Here is a 21,921-nt window from a genome sequence, read left to right on the forward strand (position 1 = left end):
CAAATGTGTACTTAAATAGAGTACTGTGTACAACATTCCACCCCTGCAGATAACAGAAACATTCATGTATGTTTGTACTATTGTAAGATTACGATTCATTGTGTTAATATGGATGGCTTTCTTTTACTCTAAAGATGAGGTCATTGTTTACTTTATCACTACGTCGACATTTTTTAAAAAAGTATCTCCAAATTTTCATGCAAAGTCTATCCATTCTCATTTTTTCCGCCTGGGATTTTCGACGTACTACGGGGTGATGTGATGTGTACGCCCATTGAAGAAAAAGGTGTGTTTTTGTCTAGCCCCGCCCTATTTCACCATATATGGTCATTGAGCGGAACGTTGATTGACAGCGGGCAGCAGCTGCTGAGTTGCCCAGACATGGCGGAGGATACACTGTAACTGAGGATCAGCGGCGGAGTTACGTGACTTTTCCCAGCAGTTGAGTCGGCGAAGGGCGCATTAAATGATACACAAGAAGAGGAAAATGTGTTCGGCTGAAGCGTACTCAGAGGGGAAGCAAAAAACGACCTGAACTGCCACACACGAGTAAGATGGGAAAATGTATCGCTGTTTAGTGCAGTCAACAGCCTTGGGCAACAAATATGGCTTCTTGTGCCTTTTTCAATATGCTATAAAAATTGATCTCCCGTGCAACCTAATGCCGTGGTGGCTCCGGCGAACTTCTGCAAGCCGCGACAAGTTGAGTTCAATAATCGCTCGGTACTTTTGATCGGGAAGGATATTACATCCACTTGGCCGTCTGGGTTAGCTGGGAAGCTACGGAACTACAGCGGATAGCAATGGAGCCAAAGCACAAAGAGTTGCTAGACCAGTGCCACCAGAACTTACTGGAGTCCATAACAGATGCGGACCGAGTGATCGAGCTGCTGATCGTTTCTGGTACCTTGAGTCAACTCGATAGGTTCGAGCTGGACCAGAACTGTTCGTCCAGCGCCGAGAAAGTAGACCACCTTTTGAAGATGCTGATGAACAAGGAGAGCGACCATTTCCTCGACCTGTGTGTGGCCCTGGAGAAGGCATACCCTGACCTGTATACTGCCCTGTTCAGCAACAACGGCGGGGGACCTGTGGACCACTCCACCGGTAAGAGCCGAGACACACGAACTACTACATGAGCATGCTTTGATTTGTATCCGGGGACGAGTGGACCATCCACTGCATAGCCCTTCCCCATGAGGACAATCTGGGTGGTCTGGCGCAAGAAGACTGTGTATGGTCAGCTTCATAACAGCAAGGCTTGGAGCTGTTTATTAGCAAAGAATAAATAAATAAAACGGCGTAGAAAGATAACAAAGGTTCATGTGTAGGTTGTGAGTGCAGGAAGACGTGTACCTTACAATACACATTAGTTACACATTTACAATCACTGAGTGCAACATTATGTTCTGTTAAAATGTATAAAACCCAATGCAATGGCCTGTTTTTAAACTAAATATTCACTATGGCCTGCAGACTCTAGTGCACTGCTTGTGATTAATTCAGCTGAGGACTCTAAGCTCTCCTGCCCTAAAAGGCTTACTCCCAGTCCACTGCAATACACAGATCACACATCTATGATGCAGAGTTGGCTTGGCCCAGGTGTGGTGTACATGTGTGAGGATTTCTACTAAATGCGGTCTGTGATATTTGTGCATTACTCTGAGAAAAAAAAAAACAAGATCAATTCACTAGTATCCAACACCAACTTCAATTTGTTATCAGTGGCATGATATGGTTATGGTACATTAGGTAGCCTGACTTGTTTCCATGACAACGGGTGTTGGTCCATATCGACCTGCACATGGGTGTATGTGTGTGTGTGTGTGTGTGTGTGTGTGTGCAGCCTATCCACGCATGCTTACAAACCTAAAGCATGGTGGAGATCAGTCCATGCTCCCATTTGGGGGGAGAGAGAGAGAGAGAGAGAGAGAGAGAGAGAACTGCGCTGGCATCATTGCAGATGCACAGATTTAACCTCCAGTGCTGCAATAAATCTACATTTTAATTACAGTATATTCACTGTGCTCGTTTTGATTTATACTCTCTCCTCACACTTGAGCGGTTTCGGTTGTTGTTGCACAGAGACAAAGGGCAACCAAGTGTAAAAGCCTTGTCTAGTTTTGCCTGTTTTGCTTTGTCTGAATGACTGAAGCCCAGTGGCTTACTCACAACCAGTGTCATGCCCTCAGGGCCTGAATGCAGGATGAGCCTTGAGATCCGAAAGCGGGGAAGAGATGCAGAGCAATGCCTCTCCTTTTGACATATACCGCAGGTAAAGCAACCATGCAGGCAATCTGGCAGCTCATTTTAACACAACTGGAGCTTTGTATGAACGTTTAGGCCACTTGTTAATACACAATGTGATCCGTAGTATACAGCTGCCAAGTTGTCATGTACTACTAGCAGCAAGCAGACCTCAGCAGGTAATGCTGAGTGGGTGTCTTGCTGCTCTGCTGACTTGACCACTAATGCTTCCTTAAGCTTTATTACTTCCTTGTATTGAGTGTTGCTGCTACAGAGATACCGTTCACCTGTGAGCACCTGCAAAAACAGTCTCTACGTTAGTCCCTTGAATTTGGCAGGCCTCGACAATGAGGATTTGGGCTTTTTCTTCACACACCTTTATAGACTGTAGCACTGGGCCTCAGTGTTAACCTGCCCTGTGCGAGGAAAGAGTGAGTACCAGTAGTGAGTCTGGCTACTCAGCCTGTGGTTATTCAACAGAGGATTAGGCCCTGCTCTCCTCTCTCTGGTGTCAACCCTCTCTGTGAGACACGCTTTATCATGCCTCCACAGCCCCGTGTATTAGCCGCCACGCTCTTGGCTGCCTGTGTTTCTACTCAAGTGTTGTGGTGGGGTTTTTTTTTTTTTGTTTGTTTTTTTTTTAAATGTGCTTTTTATTATCTTTTGGTGTAGTGATTCGGCTGATGCGATTACTGCGTTTTAACCACACTTGTGAGAGACCGAAGACAAGCCGCTCACTGAGCACCTTCAGGCAAAGAGGCGAGGAGAAACAGCACATAGGGATGAAATCCTCCGAGCCCTGGTGTGTCTGTGAACGACACAGGGTGTGCGTGCGTGCGTGTGTGTGTGTGTGTGTGAGGAGAGAGGGAATCTGAGTGTGTATGTGTGTGTGTGTGTGATGAGTCTTGCTGATAGCAACCTGCTCTCAACTCGTCCTCCTCTCATGCTGCCTGCCCGCTCTTGTTCTCAGATGCGCCGTCTTTGCCAGCTGAGCCTCCATGCACGCACGCATATGAAATCATCCGAACTCCAAAGAAACATCCTCAGCCCAAAGGAAAAAAGCACACAGATGCACACACAAATGCTCAATTGTTTAAAGCTTGGTATCTGTAAATTATTAGTGTTTTACTGGCAAACTCTTAACACATCTGCTGCAGAGCACATATAATCAAAACATTGATTATTTAGCCTGTTCTGTGCATCACTATGTCAGGAGACTGTGAATCACTGTTTTGTCTTTTTTTTTTTTTTTTAACAAATTCTCAAACTCAAATGAAACTGCAGATTCACTCAGTATGAGTATGAATGAAGTTTGGGTCCTGTTATATCGTAGAGCGAGAGCATATTTCTGTGTTCTCTCAACCTGAACTGAATTCATTTCATAAATCCAAGCTGCTGCAATCAAGTCGATTTCATGCCTGGGATTGTGCGCTCTCATCCCCCCCTCCTGCGCTTACATGGACTATGTTCTACCTGAAGGAGTAGCAGAGGAGATATACCTGCACATCCCCCCCCCCCCGCGCCCCTGCCCGCTCTTTTCAGATTGAAGGGCTGGTGACAGTGATTTAAACCAACTCCGAGAGGAGAGCGACACAATTCTTCCTGACAGGGATGCAACATCCACACTCTTCTTCTTCTGTTGTCTGTTTTGCTTTCTTTTTCTCACCGTCTTGGTTTGCCGCCTTTTTTTTTTTTTTTTTTTCTGACTCACCATCCACTCCTTTAAACTTTCTCTTATCTCTGAGTCATTATACCACCACCACCACCACCACCCCCACCCCCTCCCGCCCCCACTGATTGGTTTCATTTCTCCACACACTTAAATGGAGGGACACACCAGAGAGACAGAGGAGGGTGATAGGAAGAGGGAGCAAGAGAGAGGGAGACAACAGGCCTTTTGTTGAGAAGTTGAGCAGGCCCAAAGTGCCCAGTCAGCAGCTTGCTCTGTGTACAGCAGCCTAGGACATAGTCAGTGTGTGTTGGTGGTGATGGGGAGGGGACAGGGAGGAGGGGTGTGGGGGGGGGGGTTGCTGTCCTCTCTGTCAACCAGTTTCTGTCCCACTCCATAAACCACAGTGGACAGACAGAGTGAGTTATGACCCTGAACGCTCTTGTCACGACCGCTGCTCTTAAATATCTCCCATGGGCTCGGACCTGGCTTCACTTTCTTCCTCTCTCTCTGTCTGTGTCAGTTTCTGTCACTCGGTGACGCACATTGTCACTCACCTCGTCACCCCACACTCTTTTTTTTTTTTTCCCCTCACTGCTTTTTTTTTCCCTCCCTACATTCCCCTCATGTTGTGTTCCCGGTGTGCAGAGGAAGCCATCAATTCCTCTGCTGTTAACCGATGTTTCTGCTTAGATGTGATTGATGACATTTGAGTAGATCACATTTTATATGAGTTGTCAGTGTGTTTTATTACATTGCAGTGTCTCTCGTACAACCAGCAATGCGGGCTTCAGTTGAAATGGGACGAGTTGTCTGTATGCTGTGGTGTAAGTAGTCTTGATGGAACTGAAAGCCTACCAGCAGCCGTCTGTGGACTGTATAGTTTAGCGCTGGAAAGATTAGTCGAGCAATCAAAAATTCATCAGCCGTAATATTTATAATCAATTAATCATTTGTGCTTTTGTGAACTAAATGCTAATATGCAGACATTTCTGCTTTTCAGATGTGAGAATTTGCTGCTTTTCTCTGTTTTATGATAGTAAATTGAAGTCATTTGTATTTCAGATGGTTGGTTGGACAAAATAAGCTATTTGAAGATGTCATCGTGTCCTCAGGGGAAGTGGGATGGACATTGTTTACTTTTTTTTTTTGTGATTTTATATAGAGCTGCAACGATTAATCGATTAGTTGCCAACTATTAAATTAACCGACAACTATTCTGATGATTGATTAATCATTTTGAGTTATTTTTAAGAGGAAAATGTCCAAATTCTCTGATTCCAGCTTCCCAAATTTTAATGTTTTTTGCTTCCTTTAGTCCTCTATGATAGTAACCTAACATCCTGACATTTGAGGACGTCACCTTGGGCTTTGGGGAACAGTGATCAACATTTTTCACCATTTTCTGACATTTTATCGACCAAACAACTAATGGATTCATTGAGAAAATAATAAATCTATTGAACATAAACATTAGTTGCAGCCCTAATTTTATAGACTAAATGATTATTTGAATTATTGAAAAAGTAATCTAGATTAATTAGTAATGAGATCATTAGTTTTACCTGAGTTATAATTGGCAGTGTCTATAGAATAGTGTTGCTTGTCAGTAATGTCAATAAATCTATCTGATCAAGGCCTGAGATGCAGGTCAGTGAGAAGTTTGAACCTTAGTACTTCCACTGGGTCAATGGTGTTATTGTTCCAATTTAGTTCTATTATTCTTGCATCTTTTTAGTGTAAAAATACATTTGTATATTTTTTCACTTTTGCATTAATGTCTGATGGCAGGTTTATCTACACTCTGAATGTGCGAACCACAGCCAGGAGGCTGTACTGTGGAACAGGACTTCATTACCATTTTACACATGTTCCTCCACTTCCTAATTACCCCACAAGGTAGAGGAAATGCCAGGATCTAAATGTTTACCAGCGCTATGAAGTCATGGAAATAAACAGTTTCTCTCTTTGTCTTACCCCCACCCACCCATTACCCCCCCAACTCTACCAGGCTTTTTTCTTTTTCACTGTTTTATGCTTTGTTCTGCTGTATTTTCTTTCTATCCCTCCTCCTCCTCTCCTCTCCTCTCCTCTCCTTTCCTCACCACCATGGCGTACTAGCTTTCTCTACCACCCTCCACTTGCGTTGTCTCTCCCTCCATCTGTTTAATTCTCTACCTCTTTATCTCTCTGGCCTACACTTGGAGTCATTTATCTTCCAGTTTTTGGCGCGTGACCCCAGGTCAAATTTGACCCACAGTATAATCACCAGCAAACGAGATGGCGATTATTGCATTAAGTGCCTCCACTCTTTTTACAGATTAGAAATAAGAACAAGGGATGACTGGCAACAAAGGTCATTGAAATCAAATGAAGTATTTTGGGTTTACACGGTATGCCCCTTTAGAAAATAAGGCAAGACAGCCTGTATTTTGACCAAAACGCCTTGAAGTACAATTAGTGCTTATGTTTTTAATATTAATTGCATGAGTGGGAAATAAACCCCTACTGGAATTTTTGATTATTGCTTTTTTTTCACTTCATGGAAAACATAATGAGTTATTTCCTGACATTTGAAGGGCCCAAATCAGTCAGATGTTTTACACAATTAGCTGTACGGGATCGCAGCGCAACACATTTTTTATCGCTCATAATTGTTGTATATCAAAGGCCTACATGTCACATCTACAGTCTGATTATCATCTTCTATAATAGATTCTTTTCCTCGGTGACCTTTTTACAAAATTATGGTGCAGTTTAATCACTGAATTATCTCAACACACTATGAAAATGCTATCTGAATCAACATAGTCTCCCTTGTTATTAAAAGAGAAAGGAATGTCACCAAGATTGTCCAAATTCCAGTAGTGGGTTTATTCCACACAGACAGGCTTTTTTTTTTTTTTTTTTTTTTTTGGCTGCCTTTGGCTTATCTTAGTAGCAGAGCATTTGGAGGACATGTTGCAGACATCTTTCACCTTTTTGTTTTTGACCCTACCCCTGGCACAGGCAAGCTGTTCACAACGAAATTATGTCTCATTTATGCTGAGCTAGGGTTCTTTGCGGAGAGAAGACCCATTATGGCTTGCTGATAATAAGCCGGGCTGGATTGCACTCAAGTGCGTTTTTTGGACTTTGGTGCTGCTCAGCAGTTCTGACAGATCTGCCTGGCTGAAAGCCTTTTAGGTCTTCTTCTACGCATCTCCTTGTTTTTCCACTTCACGTCCTTAAGTGTTTACTCAAACCCAAAATAAGTGTTAGGTTGCATCCGAGGAAGATGTTATTTTGAGACAGTCTTGACCCTATGAGTGAAAAAGGTGGGTCAGTGTGACCACAGGCCCAGATGAACATGGAGCCGTGAGTCAGGCGCTGTGCGTGCGTTGGAGTAATCCTGGCTCATGGAGTCATCATGTTGGATGTCTCTCATGTTTATGCTTAGTGTAGACTCCTTAAATCAGATGACCAATCCTTTACTCGAGCAGCAAGGCTTCACTGGCTTACTGCCCAGAATCCTGGCCTGTGGTGTCATTGCCTCCCTAGAAGTTAGGCCCACTGCATGGCTTACTGGAAGTCCCAGAGTGCAGGGAGGGAATTGGACAAAGGAGTCGTGTTTCTTTGCAGATTTTAACACTAGTAGCCTTCAAACAGATTTTGTTGTAGGATACAGGTGTATGATAAAGTTCAAATCTTTCACTCCATGAGTCTTATCCTGGTTTAGATCACATTCGGGTATCTAGTATCCAGGTTTCTGATCATCCGTGTGCAGTCGTGTCTTGATTTCTCACCATCTCAGCCACTATGTTCTGTACCAACAAAGAATGTTCAGAAACCCAGATAAGGTGTTTACATGCTCTAAACATAACCAGGATACTCCAAAAACCTGATCATAACCAGGATATTAATACACATGTGAACGCACTCATGTGATTCTCGCTCAGTGAGTCGGTTCTGAAAAATCACCTCCCCTTCTCAAAATAGGGGGATCCGATATGTCGGTTGGTAACAGCGATGATACTGACATGATCAAGCAAAACGGTTCCTGAAAATCATCTACCAGTCACACAGAGCTGTATGAAAGTGCTGACAGCAACACAGAGTATGAACAGCAACCAGCCCAACCAGCAGCTCAGCGGCAAAACGGGAAGAAGCACCGGTCCAGTGGAGTTGATATACAGCTCCACTGACCATCAGACGCAGATCAGGTGCGGGCGATCCAAGCAGGCAGAGAGGGGCATGGCAGACCTGAAACACACAGACAGCTCTCTTCCAAAAAAAAAAAAGAAGAGGCTCCCATACTCTGTATTTTGTATGAGACTTTCCTTCAAAGCCTTCTGAAATTAGCACGGAGAAGTCAAACACATCCTTCTAATAGTTACTTAACTTTACTATAAGGTATGAGGTAAAACTGGTAATTTTATAAAGCTTATAGAACAATAATAACGTGTCTAAAGTCTTAAAATAATGTTGGTTTATCAATGTCTCCATAGTTAAAAGTAATGTGTATTAACAGCCTCATGTTACCTGACACATACAAAAACCTCCCAGTCAGCTACACACAGAAATAAATTTAAATTGGCTCTCAATATCTGTGAATATCCAGAGTTAAGGTGTAAGAACCAGTATGGAGGCAGACTGACTGAACCAAAGACAGGAATTAGAGTTCCAGGATGAGGAAAAAAGAAAAAAAAAAAGCTAGTTTCTGCTTCTTGGCTTAAAGCTAACACATCCTCCTTCTGCTTCACTTAAGCACAGTGTAACATGAGTGGGTAAGTTTCAACCATATCATTAGTGTTGCTATTATTTGCACTTCCGTAGTTTAATGGCTGTGAAGCTGAGGACACAAAAATGAGAGCTCAAAGACTATTTGGACTCTGCTCGCCTCTCGGTGTGTGACTTTTTTTTTTTTTTTAATCACTACTGCTCACTGACAGTAAGGAGAGCTGACAGCAGCTAATAAAGAATAGCGCACAGTATTATTTTTGGAATGCTAATGCTGCTCTTTTAACCAAGTGGCCCTGAAAATGTAGTGTTTCGTGTTTTTTGGTAACGGAACAGACGCCTTAGCTGCATCAAATCCATAGTTTCAAGGCTTGTTAATATATTTTTTTGATAAAGGGAGATTTAAGCAGCAAAGTCCAGCTGTGATGATGATCATATGTGTTTTAATGTTTTCGGGGGGGGAGACGCTCTCATTGTCAGATAAGAGAATTTTCTGGAACCGATGAATAATTCAGCCTCACCCGACGGTGGAAGCCAGACTTCGCATCTTTCTTTGATAAGGCTCTCCTCCACCAGCCTCTTCAACTCTTATGCACTTTTTTTTTTTTTCTCACCACCACGCTGCTGCAGAATTTACTATTCCTCTCATCCAGGTTCACCATGGCAACGCGTGTCATGTCGCTTTATGCGCTGGAGAACATAATCTGGTTGTCTGAAGCAACTGTTGGTTGCTGAGCGCATCACTTGATCGGGAGGGAAAGCAGAGAGGAGAGTGGAGGAGAGTGGAGGAGAGAGAGGAGGAGGCGGGGGGGGAGGGAGGGAGGGAGGAAGTGGAACCCCTAAGGTAGAGTTAGGGGCGAGCACTACCATGACCTACTTACATCATAGCGACAGGCCTTTGTTAATGTCGCCTCAGGTCCTCCGCTGTAATATTTCTCACCTTTTTTTAGAGTGTGTCTTTTTGATGGAAGTCAGTAGCAGCTGCTCGCTCCATGTTACCATATCTAATGGCCCCTGATGAAGTCTGTCATGATGTATCCATCTGTTAGAAATTAATCTGAATGTTAGATACAATTTCTCAGGCCTGACGCGTCCATTCCGACAGATTTACGACAGAAACTGGTTTGACCACTGTAGATCATTAAATCTATCCTGCCCTAATGGATGCATGCGTTATTGATGCAGCGAACATGTTTACAAATGATCAGCTTCTCTGACCGCGGCTGCTGCTAATTGCTATCGATGATTAAAAGTCTGTTGGAAAAAGGCTAATGCCGCTGACCCATCGGACACCGGATAGCTGACATGCAATCCATACTGCATTTGTTGCCGTGCTAACGGGGTTAGCTAATCAGCCCATGACACTGATCTAAATATGGGAATGGTGGTGCACATGTTTGTCCTTGTAGCCAAATCAGATGGTGTGATACTGAGGATTGTCCCAGAATTTTTTTTTTTTTTTTTTCTTCCCCCTCATCCGTGGGAGTTACAGCTGGCGATTGTCCTCAGTCATAGAGATTACTGGGATTTCAATCTATCTGAGTGTTTTTTTTTTTTTTTTAGCTTTCCAAATCACAAAATAAAACATTCAAGAAGCGACGTTTTCAGGCTTTTTCCGGCGCCGAGCTCCTCCTGACGTCGTACAGTATTTTCAAAATGATTCATCCTTCAGCTGAGCTGGCACAGTACCTCTCTGTAAGCTCACGTCTTTTTTTTTTTTTTTTTTTTTTTAACTCCGAGACCTGTTCAGCCGTATACCGGGTTCAAGAAGTCAGTTGCCTTTTCATTGCAACCATGGAAATGAGCATGAGGCTTTTGCATAGAGAGAAGTAATGATGTGCAGCCCCAGAGTGGTTCTCATCACGTCTGATGGAACAATATGAAATCAAAGCTGCGCGCCCTGAGCACTTCGCAGACTAAAAGTGTTGAGCATCAGGGAACGTCAGAACAGATTAAAAGCCTTTCCGCCCTGCTCCTCTCCCTTTTTTTTTCCACAGTCTCTTCCCTTACTTCTGTTTCTCTTTGTCTCTCAAACACCCTCCCTTCTTATCTCTCTTTTTTTTTTTGCGACTAAGTTAGGCTATCTCCTTTCATCTGTCCTCCTCTGCTCCGTGCCTTTCCCCCTTGTTTCCCCTCTTGCCCCCCTCTCCTCCGCTCTGTCTGCAGGGTCTAAGATGGAGTGGCTCAGTCGCACAGAGCTCATAGTTAATTAGGCTTGGCCTTGTCACACATTGAGGGCTGGAGCCAGAGCTGTAGCAAAACCCAGTGGGGAGGCAAAGACTGAGATGGAGATCTAGAACAGTTGGCATCAATCTATTGCCTGCTGCTGACAAAGGCAACTACAATTCCCCTGCTCTCTTAAACCCCCGTACACAGGAAGACTTTGTTCATGTGTTTGGTGGGCATATAACACATTAGATTACTATCATCCGTGTCTCACTGCGCTGTTTTATGCTTGTTCAAATAATCAGTTTACATAAGACTGATTATTTTCACTCCATATGTTTTTTTTTTTAATCCTGGAATTGTTGATGTTTTTTGATTCCTTTTTTTTTTTTTTTTTCATTTTAAGCAAGCAAGCGTTGATTGTATATACTCCATTTAGAGGGACTCTAAGCAGCTTATTTGTGCTTTCCTCTCATTTTTTTTCTTTTCGAAATTTACTGGGAAGCGTTTCCTGAGCTGTGATTGGTTGCAAAAGGAACCTTTTCCAGTGTAGATTATGGTGATCAGTGTCTTTTTTTTGCAGCAGGTAACACAGCAACATTTGGATGTGTGGGGATGTAAAATCAGGCTGAAAAACCGTAAAAAAAACCCATCTGCTCCTTTTTTTTAGGAAAGTTTTTGAAGACTAAACTATGTCTTTAGTCTACAAACAGTAGGTGATGCCTTCTGCAATAAACACCAAGTCTAAGATTTGTCTTTTTCCAAAAAAAAAAAAAATTCCGTCTGTGTTGTCAGCCATGTTTATGTTGCCCTTTTGGAGCAGGGACTCTGCAGTATAATGGGGATCTGCATAGCCTCTCCTATGGATTGTGGTAGCCCGTGTGAAATATCCCCCAGCTTAACGGTGTGTACAGCTATTCAGACGGAGAATCATTTTCTTTCTCTCTCTCTCTGCCTCTCTCACTCTATGTGCTTGACATAAAAAGAGAAAATCCCATTTCAGCCGTGACATTCTGCCTGTGTAGCAGAAACATACAGGGACTATACATCAAAGCAAGGCAGAGTGCACAGTGAGGGAAAAGCAGTTTAATGACGACGGCAGTCTGGAGTGATAATATAGAGCCGCTAAGAAGGAGCGTTGGAAGTTATTATTCCGAGTATAAACCCCTGCACCGCATTTATCATACAACTGTGCAGGGAATATGAAGCTGACTTTGTTATATGCATCGCTCTCCGCACTGTACAAGCAATTAATTCAGGCTTTTGCTTAATTGGTTGGTCAATCTATAACTGCTTGATCTCTGAATGTATCCCCTTCTTCTTGGCCTTTGTCTCTCGGCAGGTTCCACGTACAGCGTCCTCTCCACCATGCCCTCTGACTCAGAAAGCAGCAGCTCCCTCAGTAGCGTCGGTACGTATAACGACCCCAAGACGCCTGTTACGTCGTGTGTGTGTGTCGTGCCAGGTGCGACAAGTTCGGTGTCACCTCCCAACACAGCAGAGCAAAAGTTTGCTTAAATAAACCAGCGTGGCTGCATCATGACTTACGCTGATAGTTTGATCTCTGATTGTCTGTCGAGTTGTGTTTTTTGTTTTGGTTTAAGCCCCCACATCGGGCCAAATAACACCCTCCCAATGTCTTCCTGTTTCCCTAAGGGGGAAGTTTGCCATGCTTGCTTTTCCCCAGTTTTGACAAAGGTCCAAATGACTCAGCTGTGTTACATAAACCTCCAAAAGGGCCAAATGTTGAGCCAAAGATGAACATAATCCTCAGATTTCCTGCCCCAATCCCTCTGCCATGGATGCTCTTTTCTATGATGAAAACAAAACCCTGAAAATGACTCCTTAATGACATTCAATTTTGTGTCATAATCTCTTTTGGCAAAGGACTCACAGTAAAAGAGAATGATGCAAGTATTTTAAATGATGTGGATCAGGTGAACATCAGCCTCAGTCAGGATATATAGAATCACAACATTAAAATAACCATTATAAATGTATATAAAGTGTGAAGTTACTGCTTAAATATATGGTATAGGAATCTCATAGCAGGCAGTTGTTGCCCTGACCATCGAGGGAACTAAACCCTTTCACCTCCTGATGCTAAAGTTGGTTGCAAGGGCACTTGTAGAACATTAAGTTATAAAGGCAAGAAGATTAATTTAATGACATCTGGGCTCATGTGCTGTATATTAGGCTTCTGAATGATGATATGCATCGGGAGGGGAAACTTTTTTTTTTCCCAGTGCGTGTTGATCAACAGTCCTAGCCTCCGGTAATGTGCTCACTGTCGCAGGTTCGCCCGTTAACGGAGAAGCGTCCTCCCCGCCCCCAGCCATCAACGACAACCGACCATCCGGCGACAACCTGGACACCATCTTGTTCCAGCTCCGCCAGGTGACCAGGGAGAGGGACGAGCTCCGTAAGCGCCTTGCGTTGGCATCACCCGGGACCACCTTCGATGACTGCAGGTGCAAAATCCGGCCCGCCTGCCGAGTCGTTGTTGTTGTTGTGGTTTTTTTTTTTTTTTTTCCTCTCCAGGAACACTTTTATTTGGCTGATGTCTATGAATCTGTCTACACTACTCTGATGATGTATACTCTTTTTTTGCCTAAATGAAATACATCAGATCCAACTATTGACTCAAACCTGAGATTCATTGCTCTCAGAGCTGCAGAGTATACGCCTGGTAATGTTTACTTTCTAGGTTGTTAAAGAAACTGTGATGTCAGTGTCCTCAGTTCTGGCTGCCACGTTTGCATCTAGTAATTCTCTGCTGTTTAGAATAATGTTGACTCTTCCTCGCAGAGAGAGGGCACCGACACTGGCTGCCTAATTAATTTTAATGCACTCTAGATACCAGATGTTTCTTTTGCAGATGATAAGAATTTTGCATTGCTTACATCAGTGCATACTTTTTTAGTGTTGTTGACATTTAGTCAAACATTCATTCCTATCTTATGAATTTTCATACAAAAGGAAGGTCGACACTTTTTTCTGTCCTCGTATCTGAGTCGTGTTCAGCCGCGCTATCCTTCAATGTTGTCGAATAGAGTGTTAATAGAGTGTCCTTGCTGTTTTTCTGCTTAAGGCCAAATTCCAAAGCCAGTCATGACTATGAGCGTCTGAAAAGTCAGTGCATGAGGGCCATGGCAGATCTGCAGTCTCTCCAGAACCAGCACACCAAAACACTCAAGAGGTGTGAGGAGGCTGTAAAGGAGGCTGACTTCTACCAGTGAGTGTCATTATTATCTATTTTGCATTTTTCGTTGCTGTGAAAAACACTTTTAAAGTCATTTAGTCTCAGATATTTACCTGTATTATGCAGTATAAGTGTAACGCACCTTCAGTTTCCACATGGCAGCAGTGTGTCAGGACTCATTATAGAAGTGCAAATGCTGTGAGTGTAAGATGAGCTTCCTGTCACCTTCCACCTGCTGCTTTTTAGTGTAGTAATAATTACGTTTAATTGCATTGTTTTACTGGAATTCGAGCAAATACTGGCATAGTGTTGCAATTAACCTAATTGAAAGAACATCCCTCGGAGCTACAGCCGGCTTTCACATTAAAAAGGAATTGGCACTACGGGAAAAAAAAAAAAAAAAACATGCATGGTTTTAAAAGCTTGGAAATGGAGGCATTTATGTGATTGAATCGTTCAGACTAAGAGCTCATAAGCCGAGGCAAAATTTCTGGAGCGTAGAGGCTGATCATACGGTGTATTAGCTGATAGAGAGTGTAGCTAGTTAGAATATTTTCAAACATGATAGAGGCTAAATATGACTTGTCAAATTAAGTCGACGACTTTCTAATTAAGTAGACCTGTCGTATATAGATAACATGACATGCTACATTAGACGTGTAAAGTTACTTTCTGTTATGCTGCCTAACATTTAGCAGTGAGGGACGGCATGATGCGGGGATTTTAAACTCCCTTCATAAAGCAGGCGATTGCACTTCGGTCATAAATTTCTAGAGGGGTAAACTTGCAGATAGTCTCCCCCTCTTACATAATGTTCATACATAAAATAACTTCTGAAATTTCTATGTCTATTCTGCATGTCTGGGTATCTACCAGTATGTCTCTGGATATATAATACATCTCCTTCTACACACACACACACGTGTTTACTCCTCCTGCGTTTCTGTAGTATGCTGCACAGCCGTGTCTTGGGTGAACAGACGCAGCTGAAGGAGGAGATGGAGACACTCAGGAGGGACAACGCTCAACTTGTCCGAGAGCACAACCACCTAAAACAGAACTGCGAGGAGCTCAAACGACTACACAGCCAAGACCAGAAAGAGTTGGCAGACCTCCGGCTGCAGCAACAGCAGGTACAATCCACTCACACACATGTGTGGGGTGTTTGCTATAGTTGTCCAGATGTTATAATGGCAGGAATTGCCTTCAAAGATTTACTGGCGTGCCACAAATGCTAGAGCCAATGCACAAAATCAAACTGCCTTTTCACAAAAAAATATTTGTTCCTTTTGTTACAGCATTTTACATTTTCAATAATAAACTTCACTTCTTGAAGTCAAACAATTCAGGCATCCAAGAAGTGAAGGTCTGTTGTCTTCTATGCACTGAATACTACAAGGGTGCTGTGACCTGTACAGTATTGGACCACTGTGCAGTGCTGTGTCACACAGCACCTATGGGAATACTGCAGTGGTTAAGAGCACAGGGCAGCCAAGCAGATGGAAATGCATACAGAGCATTTCTGAAAAGGGCAAGCGCAGAAGGAAAAAGGCTTTGGCTTGGGCAAAGGGCACACTGACCCAAACCGCGTTACAGTAGCTACAAGATCAGTATATGCTGTGTAGACGAGGTCAATACAGCCCTCAGGTCACAGCAGCTCTCCCAGGAATCTGGAAGACTATATCAGCAAGACCTACAGTAATGAGACATGCAGTCTCACCGAGAATGAATAATGCATTCTCAAGGACACGCTACGCATAAAAACAGATAATTTTGCAGGCCAGGTCATTTAGTTTTACTTGTCAGTGGCCAGCTCAGTAATGTGCAGGGTCATGTCCAAATGAAATACACTTAAACCTATAAAAGGTATTGTTTAGAGTGCCACTGGATTTGCTTGCACTGTAAAAATAGAATCCTGCCTACACATTGATGCCATCTGCTGCTTAGGTGCGGCACAGCAAATACTTGACTTTAATGTTATTTCAAGCCATCAAAAGTTTGAGTTTTGCAAGGATGTACTATATGACTTTTTTTTTGTTGTACCCGCCAGGTAATGAGAGAGAAGGGCTCATCAGAGGTGTTAAACAAACTGTACGACACAGCCATGGACAAGCTGGAAAGCGTAAAGAAGGAGTATGATGCCCTGAGCAAGCGCTACAGCGAGAAGGTGGCCAACCACAACACAGACCTGAGCCGCCTGGAGCAGGCCGAGGAGGAGAACCGGCGGCTGCAGAAGCAGATGGATGCGTTGCTCAAACAGCGCGACTCCGCTATGCACTACCAGCAGCAGTACTCCACCTCGATGAGGAGGTGAAAGCACACACACGAGATGAGACCAAGCGATTGATATGTTGCAAATATTTTGGTTCAAGGTCTTTCTACTTTCACCCTACCGTGTTTAAATCAGTGTAGCAGAGGCAGTGACGATCCAACATTTTGTGAACACACATAAAAACAACTGCCGCTATGATATTTTATATGTGCATCTTATAAAATTCAGCACTCAAACCCTCACCGCCTTCCTCTGTCCTCCCAGGTTCGATTCAATGCAGCAGGAGCTAAACAAGTCCTCGTCCCAGAACAAGGAGCTGCAGAGGGAGATGGAGCGGCTGCAGTCGGAGGTGACGCGCTACAAGAACTTGCAGCTGAAGGCGGCCAAGGACTGCGAGAAGTACAAGGAGGAGAGAGACTCTGTGTTCAACGAGTACCGTCTCATCATGAGCGAGAGGGACCAGGTGATCAAGGAGCTGGACAAGCTGCAGACGGAGCTGGAGGCGGCCGAGGCCCGACTCAAAAACACCTCTTCAGAGAGGGTGGTGGCCAGCGAAGAGTTGGAGGCACTCAGACAGGTATCAGACTTAAGATTGTAAAAAAAAAGTATACACTTAAGTTTATATATCTTTTTTTTAACTGTCCAGAAGTTTCTGCCAAGAATTTGAAGGCTGATCAAGAGTCAAGCTAAGAAAGTCATGAATTTCAAGATTGCAAACCTTTAACTCACTGAATCCAATATATTGCAGACATGTTGAATGAAAAGTAAAAGTAATCATTTCTTTTCCTAAAATGGATATATTGCATTCTTTAAAACTGTCCTTGTCATTATGCATCACTCTCACTTTCCCCAAGAGGGTAGAAGGTTGAAATCATCTTGACAGTTACTGAGCACTGAGATGAGCCAGCAGTGCTTCCATCATATCCTTCAAAAAAAGTATAAATCTGTGTCTGTTTTAAACAATTTCCTCTGTGAGAATATCAGTTTGTGGGGTTGTTAGTGAGTCTGTTTGTGTATTTGGGCCAAGCATTCACTTGTCAGTGGATCAAAGGCCATTTTCACCCAGGACACTGCACAAAAATAGTTTAGCTCCACTGCCTCCTTTTTGAAGAATATTTCTGAGCACTCTGGTTGACAGACAAAAGAGATTCATAAGTAGTGTTGGATCACTCTGCGTCGGCCCTCAAATATTTTTTTTTCCCACATCGCATTAATGACTCAGTGTTGAGATGCCCTCATTCCGTTTTTGCCCCCTTTGTTCTGCGGCAGGAGTTGAACTCGTCACTGGTGGACCGCGACAGGGCCATCTGCGAGAGGAACGAGCTGCTGGAGAAGTACTGCCACGAGGTGAAGGACAAAGCCGAGGCCCAGAAGGAGCTGAGCCAGGCCTGCAAGGACATCGAGACGGTCCGAGAGGAGAGGGACGTGGCCCGGAAGGAGAGGACGGAGGCCATCATTCAAAGGGATCAGTTGCTCCGAGAGTACTATCAGGCCAGACAGGTAAACGCACGTGTCCTCTGCTACCACACCTCTAGATTTGACAATATAAAGTCAAAGGTTGGACACATGATAAAGAGCTTGGATCCAGTGAGCTGTCAGTTGGTGGATTAGAGTGTGTCAGTGGATTGTCCTGTAAGCGGATTTAGGTCTACACCTCTGTCAGCCCACTAGATGGCTGTCTGAACAGTCACATGTACTTGAACCCTTAAGGACATCATGACTTGCTTTTTTTTCATTGCTTGAGAGTCACACATCTGGATAGTCTCCACATTTGCTGGTATCAATATTTCATTTCTTTACATTTCATTTTCTAAAACCAGACGCTTTAAAGTCTTAAAAAGGGATATTGCAACAAACAGAAATATAGCATTCAGCACACTGGTTTTAATGAACAATCCTCTTCACATATACCTCTTAGAAACAAGACTCGGCCACCCTGGACATGGAGCGAGCCAACAAGGAGATTGAGATGCTGAGGAAACAGTATGAGGCCATGTCCCAGGAACTGAAGGAAGCCACACAGGAAGCCGAGGTGGCCAAATGTCGACGGGACTGGGCCTTCCAAGAGAGGGACAAAATAGTGGCAGAAAGGGAGAGCATAAGGTCAGTCTGTGTACGGGTTTGTTAAAGACTCCTGACAGAGTTAGAGAGAGTGAGATAATGTCATAGATCTCAGAGAATCACCGACTAATATGCCGCTTTTTCTCTTCCCCAGGACTCTGTGTGATAACCTGCGTCGGGAAAGAGACCGGGCAGTCAGCGATCTGGCCGATGCGCTGCGGAATCTGGACGATATGAGGAAGCAGAAGAACGATGCGTTGCGAGAGCTTAAGGAGCTGAAGTGAGTTTCGTCCGTAGTCGTCTGTACTCAGTTATGATGAGAATTGTAGGAGAGCCATAAGCAATCTAAAGAAAATCCTTCTACATTTGAGTGAGCACAGAACAATATTGCCTGTACTCTGCCAACTTTGTGTGTCCTACCACTTGTGTCTCTATAAGCCGTTGTACTCGCTGTGTGGTTGGGTGTAAAGCTGTGATATTCTGCCTTTGGAGACATGATAGAGCTCAGTTGTTTGTCTGGCGGCATTTCCACATGCCCAGATTAAAAGTGTAATCCCGAAAAGCGTCAGTGTTTTGGACACATACACATTTCTGTTTCTCACTGTCTCTACCTCCCTGCAGATGAATGTGTTTATTTTGCATGTAAAAGCTCCCTCTGCTGGGTAAAATGTATATGACAGCCATAAAGGCAAAGCACTGTATGGTCTATGCAGTATGCTGTGACTTTGAGAGTTTCTGCCTCTGTCCTCTGCAAAGAACAATGTAAGGTTGCAGCTACCCACAAGGCATGCCTCAGCAGGACACCATATATCTTAGTGACAGTGGGGCACTGTGTGCACCCTACTTTTAGATTTCTTGGGTGTAAATTTAAATTTTTAAATTTGATTCCCTAAACCACCACGTATAAGGCGTTTGTTAGTGTCAGAAAAGAAAGTTTTAGCCCATTGGCACATAAAAAGAAGGTCAAAACATGTCAAATTTCCGAATGTATGCATGTTATTTTATCTTTGCACATAATAATGCAGACTTTATTTTTATTCAAAACAAAAGTACAGTTAACTTTTCCAGTACACTGACTGGTTGAGTGTGATTCTCTCTTTCTCTTGTCTCTGCCCATTCATCCTCCAGTGACTGACCTTTGACTCTTTGTGCAATGTCTTCCTTTATTAAGGGAGAAAATGGAGAGCCAGCTGGAGAAGGAGGCCCGGTTCTGTCAGCTAATGGCCCACAGCTCTCACGACTCAGCCATCGACACAGACTCCCTGGAGTGGGAGACAGAGGTGGTGGAGTTCGAGAAAGACAGGGTAGGAGCAGAGCTCAGCTCTTATTACTGAGAGTGATTTGGGGACATGCCAGTCTCCCAGGAGCCAGTAGAGCTCTAAAGACTGCCAAAATTTGATGATATTGAAATATGTTTGTTAGTTTACTGACTGGGTTTATATGGATTTAATAACATTTATATTATTGCCTTTACAGGATGACATGGATTTGAAGGCACTTGGGTTTGATATCGCAGAGGGGGTAAATGATCCATATTTACCAGGAGATTGTGGAATATTTGTTACAAGGGTGGACAAAGGAAGTATTGCAGATGGAAGGTTAAGGTGAGTGCTGCTCTAGTAGCCATCACGTACCTTTCCTATAAACCAAACGTTCATTTTAATGTCTCATGATCCGCCCTTTGTGATTCCAGAGTGAATGATTGGTTATTGAAGATTAATGACATCGACCTGACCAATAAGGACAGGAAGCAGGTGGTGAAGGCTGTGCTCAACGGCGGAGGATTGATCAACATGGTGGTACGAAGGAGAAAGTCTCTGGGAGGAAGGCTGGTCACTCCTGTTCACATCAACCTCGTGGGACACAAAGGTATATTATCGCTAAAAATAGGTTATTTTTTTGTCTTTTACTATGTCTTATGACTATTTATGTTTGTGTTATTCCTTGGTTTCTTTCTTATCACCCTCACTTTCTCCTCTGTGTCTCAGACAGCGGTATCGGTCTGGAGAGCGGGGTGTATGTCACTGCCATTGTCCAGGGCAGTCCGGCAGCCAGGGAAGGTTCTCTCACAGTTGGAGACAGACTGATAGCTGTGAGTCATCGTGAACTTCTTTAAAATCCTCTTTTATACTTTTTTTTTATGTATTCCCTTCCCCCACATCCACCACACTGCAGGTCTCACAGGTTCCTTGGGCCTTTCTAATCCAGGCCTTGTTCCATTCAAACACTTGCACTCAAAACCTAGATAAGGTGGGATTTTGTTGAGTATGTGAAGAAGTTTAAAAAAAAAAAATGAGGAAAGTCTCTCCTTTGATTAAATCCTCAAAAACCTGCAGCTCTGGAGGGCTAGGTGGAGCTGTCTTCACACACACAGCTGCAGTACACTCACATGAAGGGAACGGGAGGTAAAAGGAGACAAGAGTCAAGAATGGAACTGTGTGTCTCCATCTCTATCTTTTGAAAAGTGACCTTATCCTAATCTGCCAGTAGCAGCAGAAATCTTAATTCCCCTGTTAGTTTAAATTTAAGCATGAAACCTGTGCATTACGTTTAAATCCTTGGATGAGTACTTGGATATCTCTTCCCACCGTTTAGAAGCATAGCGGTCTCACACTACATGTAGGCAGGAGAGCTGATATGCCAGATGATAGCTCAGCTGCAACCACAATTAGCAATGGTAAGTACAGATGATGCGTTAAGAGATCTTAATCGTGGAAGCGTATCGTATTTTATCGTGCCCTTGTGGATGTTAATCACATCAGTGTATCAGGTTATATATGGCTTAATTGTGTTAGCAAAAAAAAGAGTCCAGAGTGCTGAATCATGAGTGATATATACATGGGATGTAACTGAATGTCAGTAGCTGAACCCCACAGCTCAGAGGTGACTATTACTTTTCCATGCTCGATAAAAATGTATCAAACGTGTTCAAGGTCAAAGCAGAACGTTCTTTGTCCAGACTTATTTTATAATAAATCTCAGCCGTAATATATTACCCACACAGCTCTTTAATATCTTTGACCGTTTAATATATTATAAAATTTCCTCTCAAGTCCAGCCTATTGTGATGGAAATGTGTAGATTGCGGTGTGAGGGTTCTTCACTTTGAAATGCGCTAGCCTAGATTTCTCGTGCTTTCCCTACCGCAGCCGACTGAGACACATCTCCCCCGGGCAACTTTCATGTTCAAGAGATATGTCACCTGTATGTGTTTAGAGATGTGCATCTATTTTGATCAGGCTGCCACCCAAGACGCACACAAACACACACACATACACACCTCATAGGAAAATCAAAAAGACTGACATGCATTGCTGTAATGTTGAAGGACCTGTCCTTATTTCCATTGTCTTCCTCTACTCCCCAGATAAACGGCATTGCTCTGGATAACAAATCTGTGACAGAATGTGAGACTCTATTGAGGAGCTGCAGGGACTCACTTAGTCTCTCTCTCATGAAGGTGGGCCACAGTCGTCTAACTGTTTGAGCTGCTTTCCTACCTCACCTATGCTGAAAATCTTCAAGAACTTTCTTTCTACTTTTACTTGCCCTACATAGCAGTTTTACAACTTCAACCGTGTGGTT

General features: G+C 43.5%; 1 protein-coding gene across 4 annotated transcripts in view; it reads left to right on the forward strand.

Moving 5' to 3' along the window:
• Window positions 1-362: 362 nt before the first annotated feature.
• Window positions 363-21,921, forward strand: part of dlg5a (discs, large homolog 5a (Drosophila)) — a 37,108-nt gene continuing 15,549 nt past the window's right edge. For 2 of the 4 annotated variants that reach the window (XM_067610250.1, XM_067610252.1), the window contains exons 1-15: window positions 363-1,107; window positions 12,144-12,212; window positions 13,098-13,272; window positions 13,893-14,036; window positions 14,953-15,136; window positions 16,054-16,313; window positions 16,540-16,852; window positions 17,545-17,775; window positions 18,194-18,378; window positions 18,491-18,616; window positions 19,508-19,640; window positions 19,813-19,940; window positions 20,030-20,205; window positions 20,325-20,428; window positions 21,704-21,796. In XM_067610250.1, the coding sequence (XP_067466351.1) occupies window positions 804-1,107; window positions 12,144-12,212; window positions 13,098-13,272; window positions 13,893-14,036; window positions 14,953-15,136; window positions 16,054-16,313; window positions 16,540-16,852; window positions 17,545-17,775; window positions 18,194-18,378; window positions 18,491-18,616; window positions 19,508-19,640; window positions 19,813-19,940; window positions 20,030-20,205; window positions 20,325-20,428; window positions 21,704-21,796 (2,625 nt within the window). In that variant the 5' untranslated portion in view covers window positions 363-803. The remainder of the gene's footprint in view (window positions 1,108-12,143; window positions 12,213-13,097; window positions 13,273-13,892; window positions 14,037-14,952; window positions 15,137-16,053; window positions 16,314-16,539; window positions 16,853-17,544; window positions 17,776-18,193; window positions 18,379-18,490; window positions 18,617-19,507; window positions 19,641-19,812; window positions 19,941-20,029; window positions 20,206-20,324; window positions 20,429-21,703; window positions 21,797-21,921) is intronic. The other 2 variants (XM_067610251.1, XM_067610254.1) reach the window with 2 other exon arrangements.

This window comes from Thunnus thynnus, chromosome 14 (genome assembly GCF_963924715.1).
Source record: "Thunnus thynnus chromosome 14, fThuThy2.1, whole genome shotgun sequence".
Taxonomy (NCBI): Eukaryota; Metazoa; Chordata; class Actinopteri; order Scombriformes; family Scombridae; genus Thunnus; species Thunnus thynnus.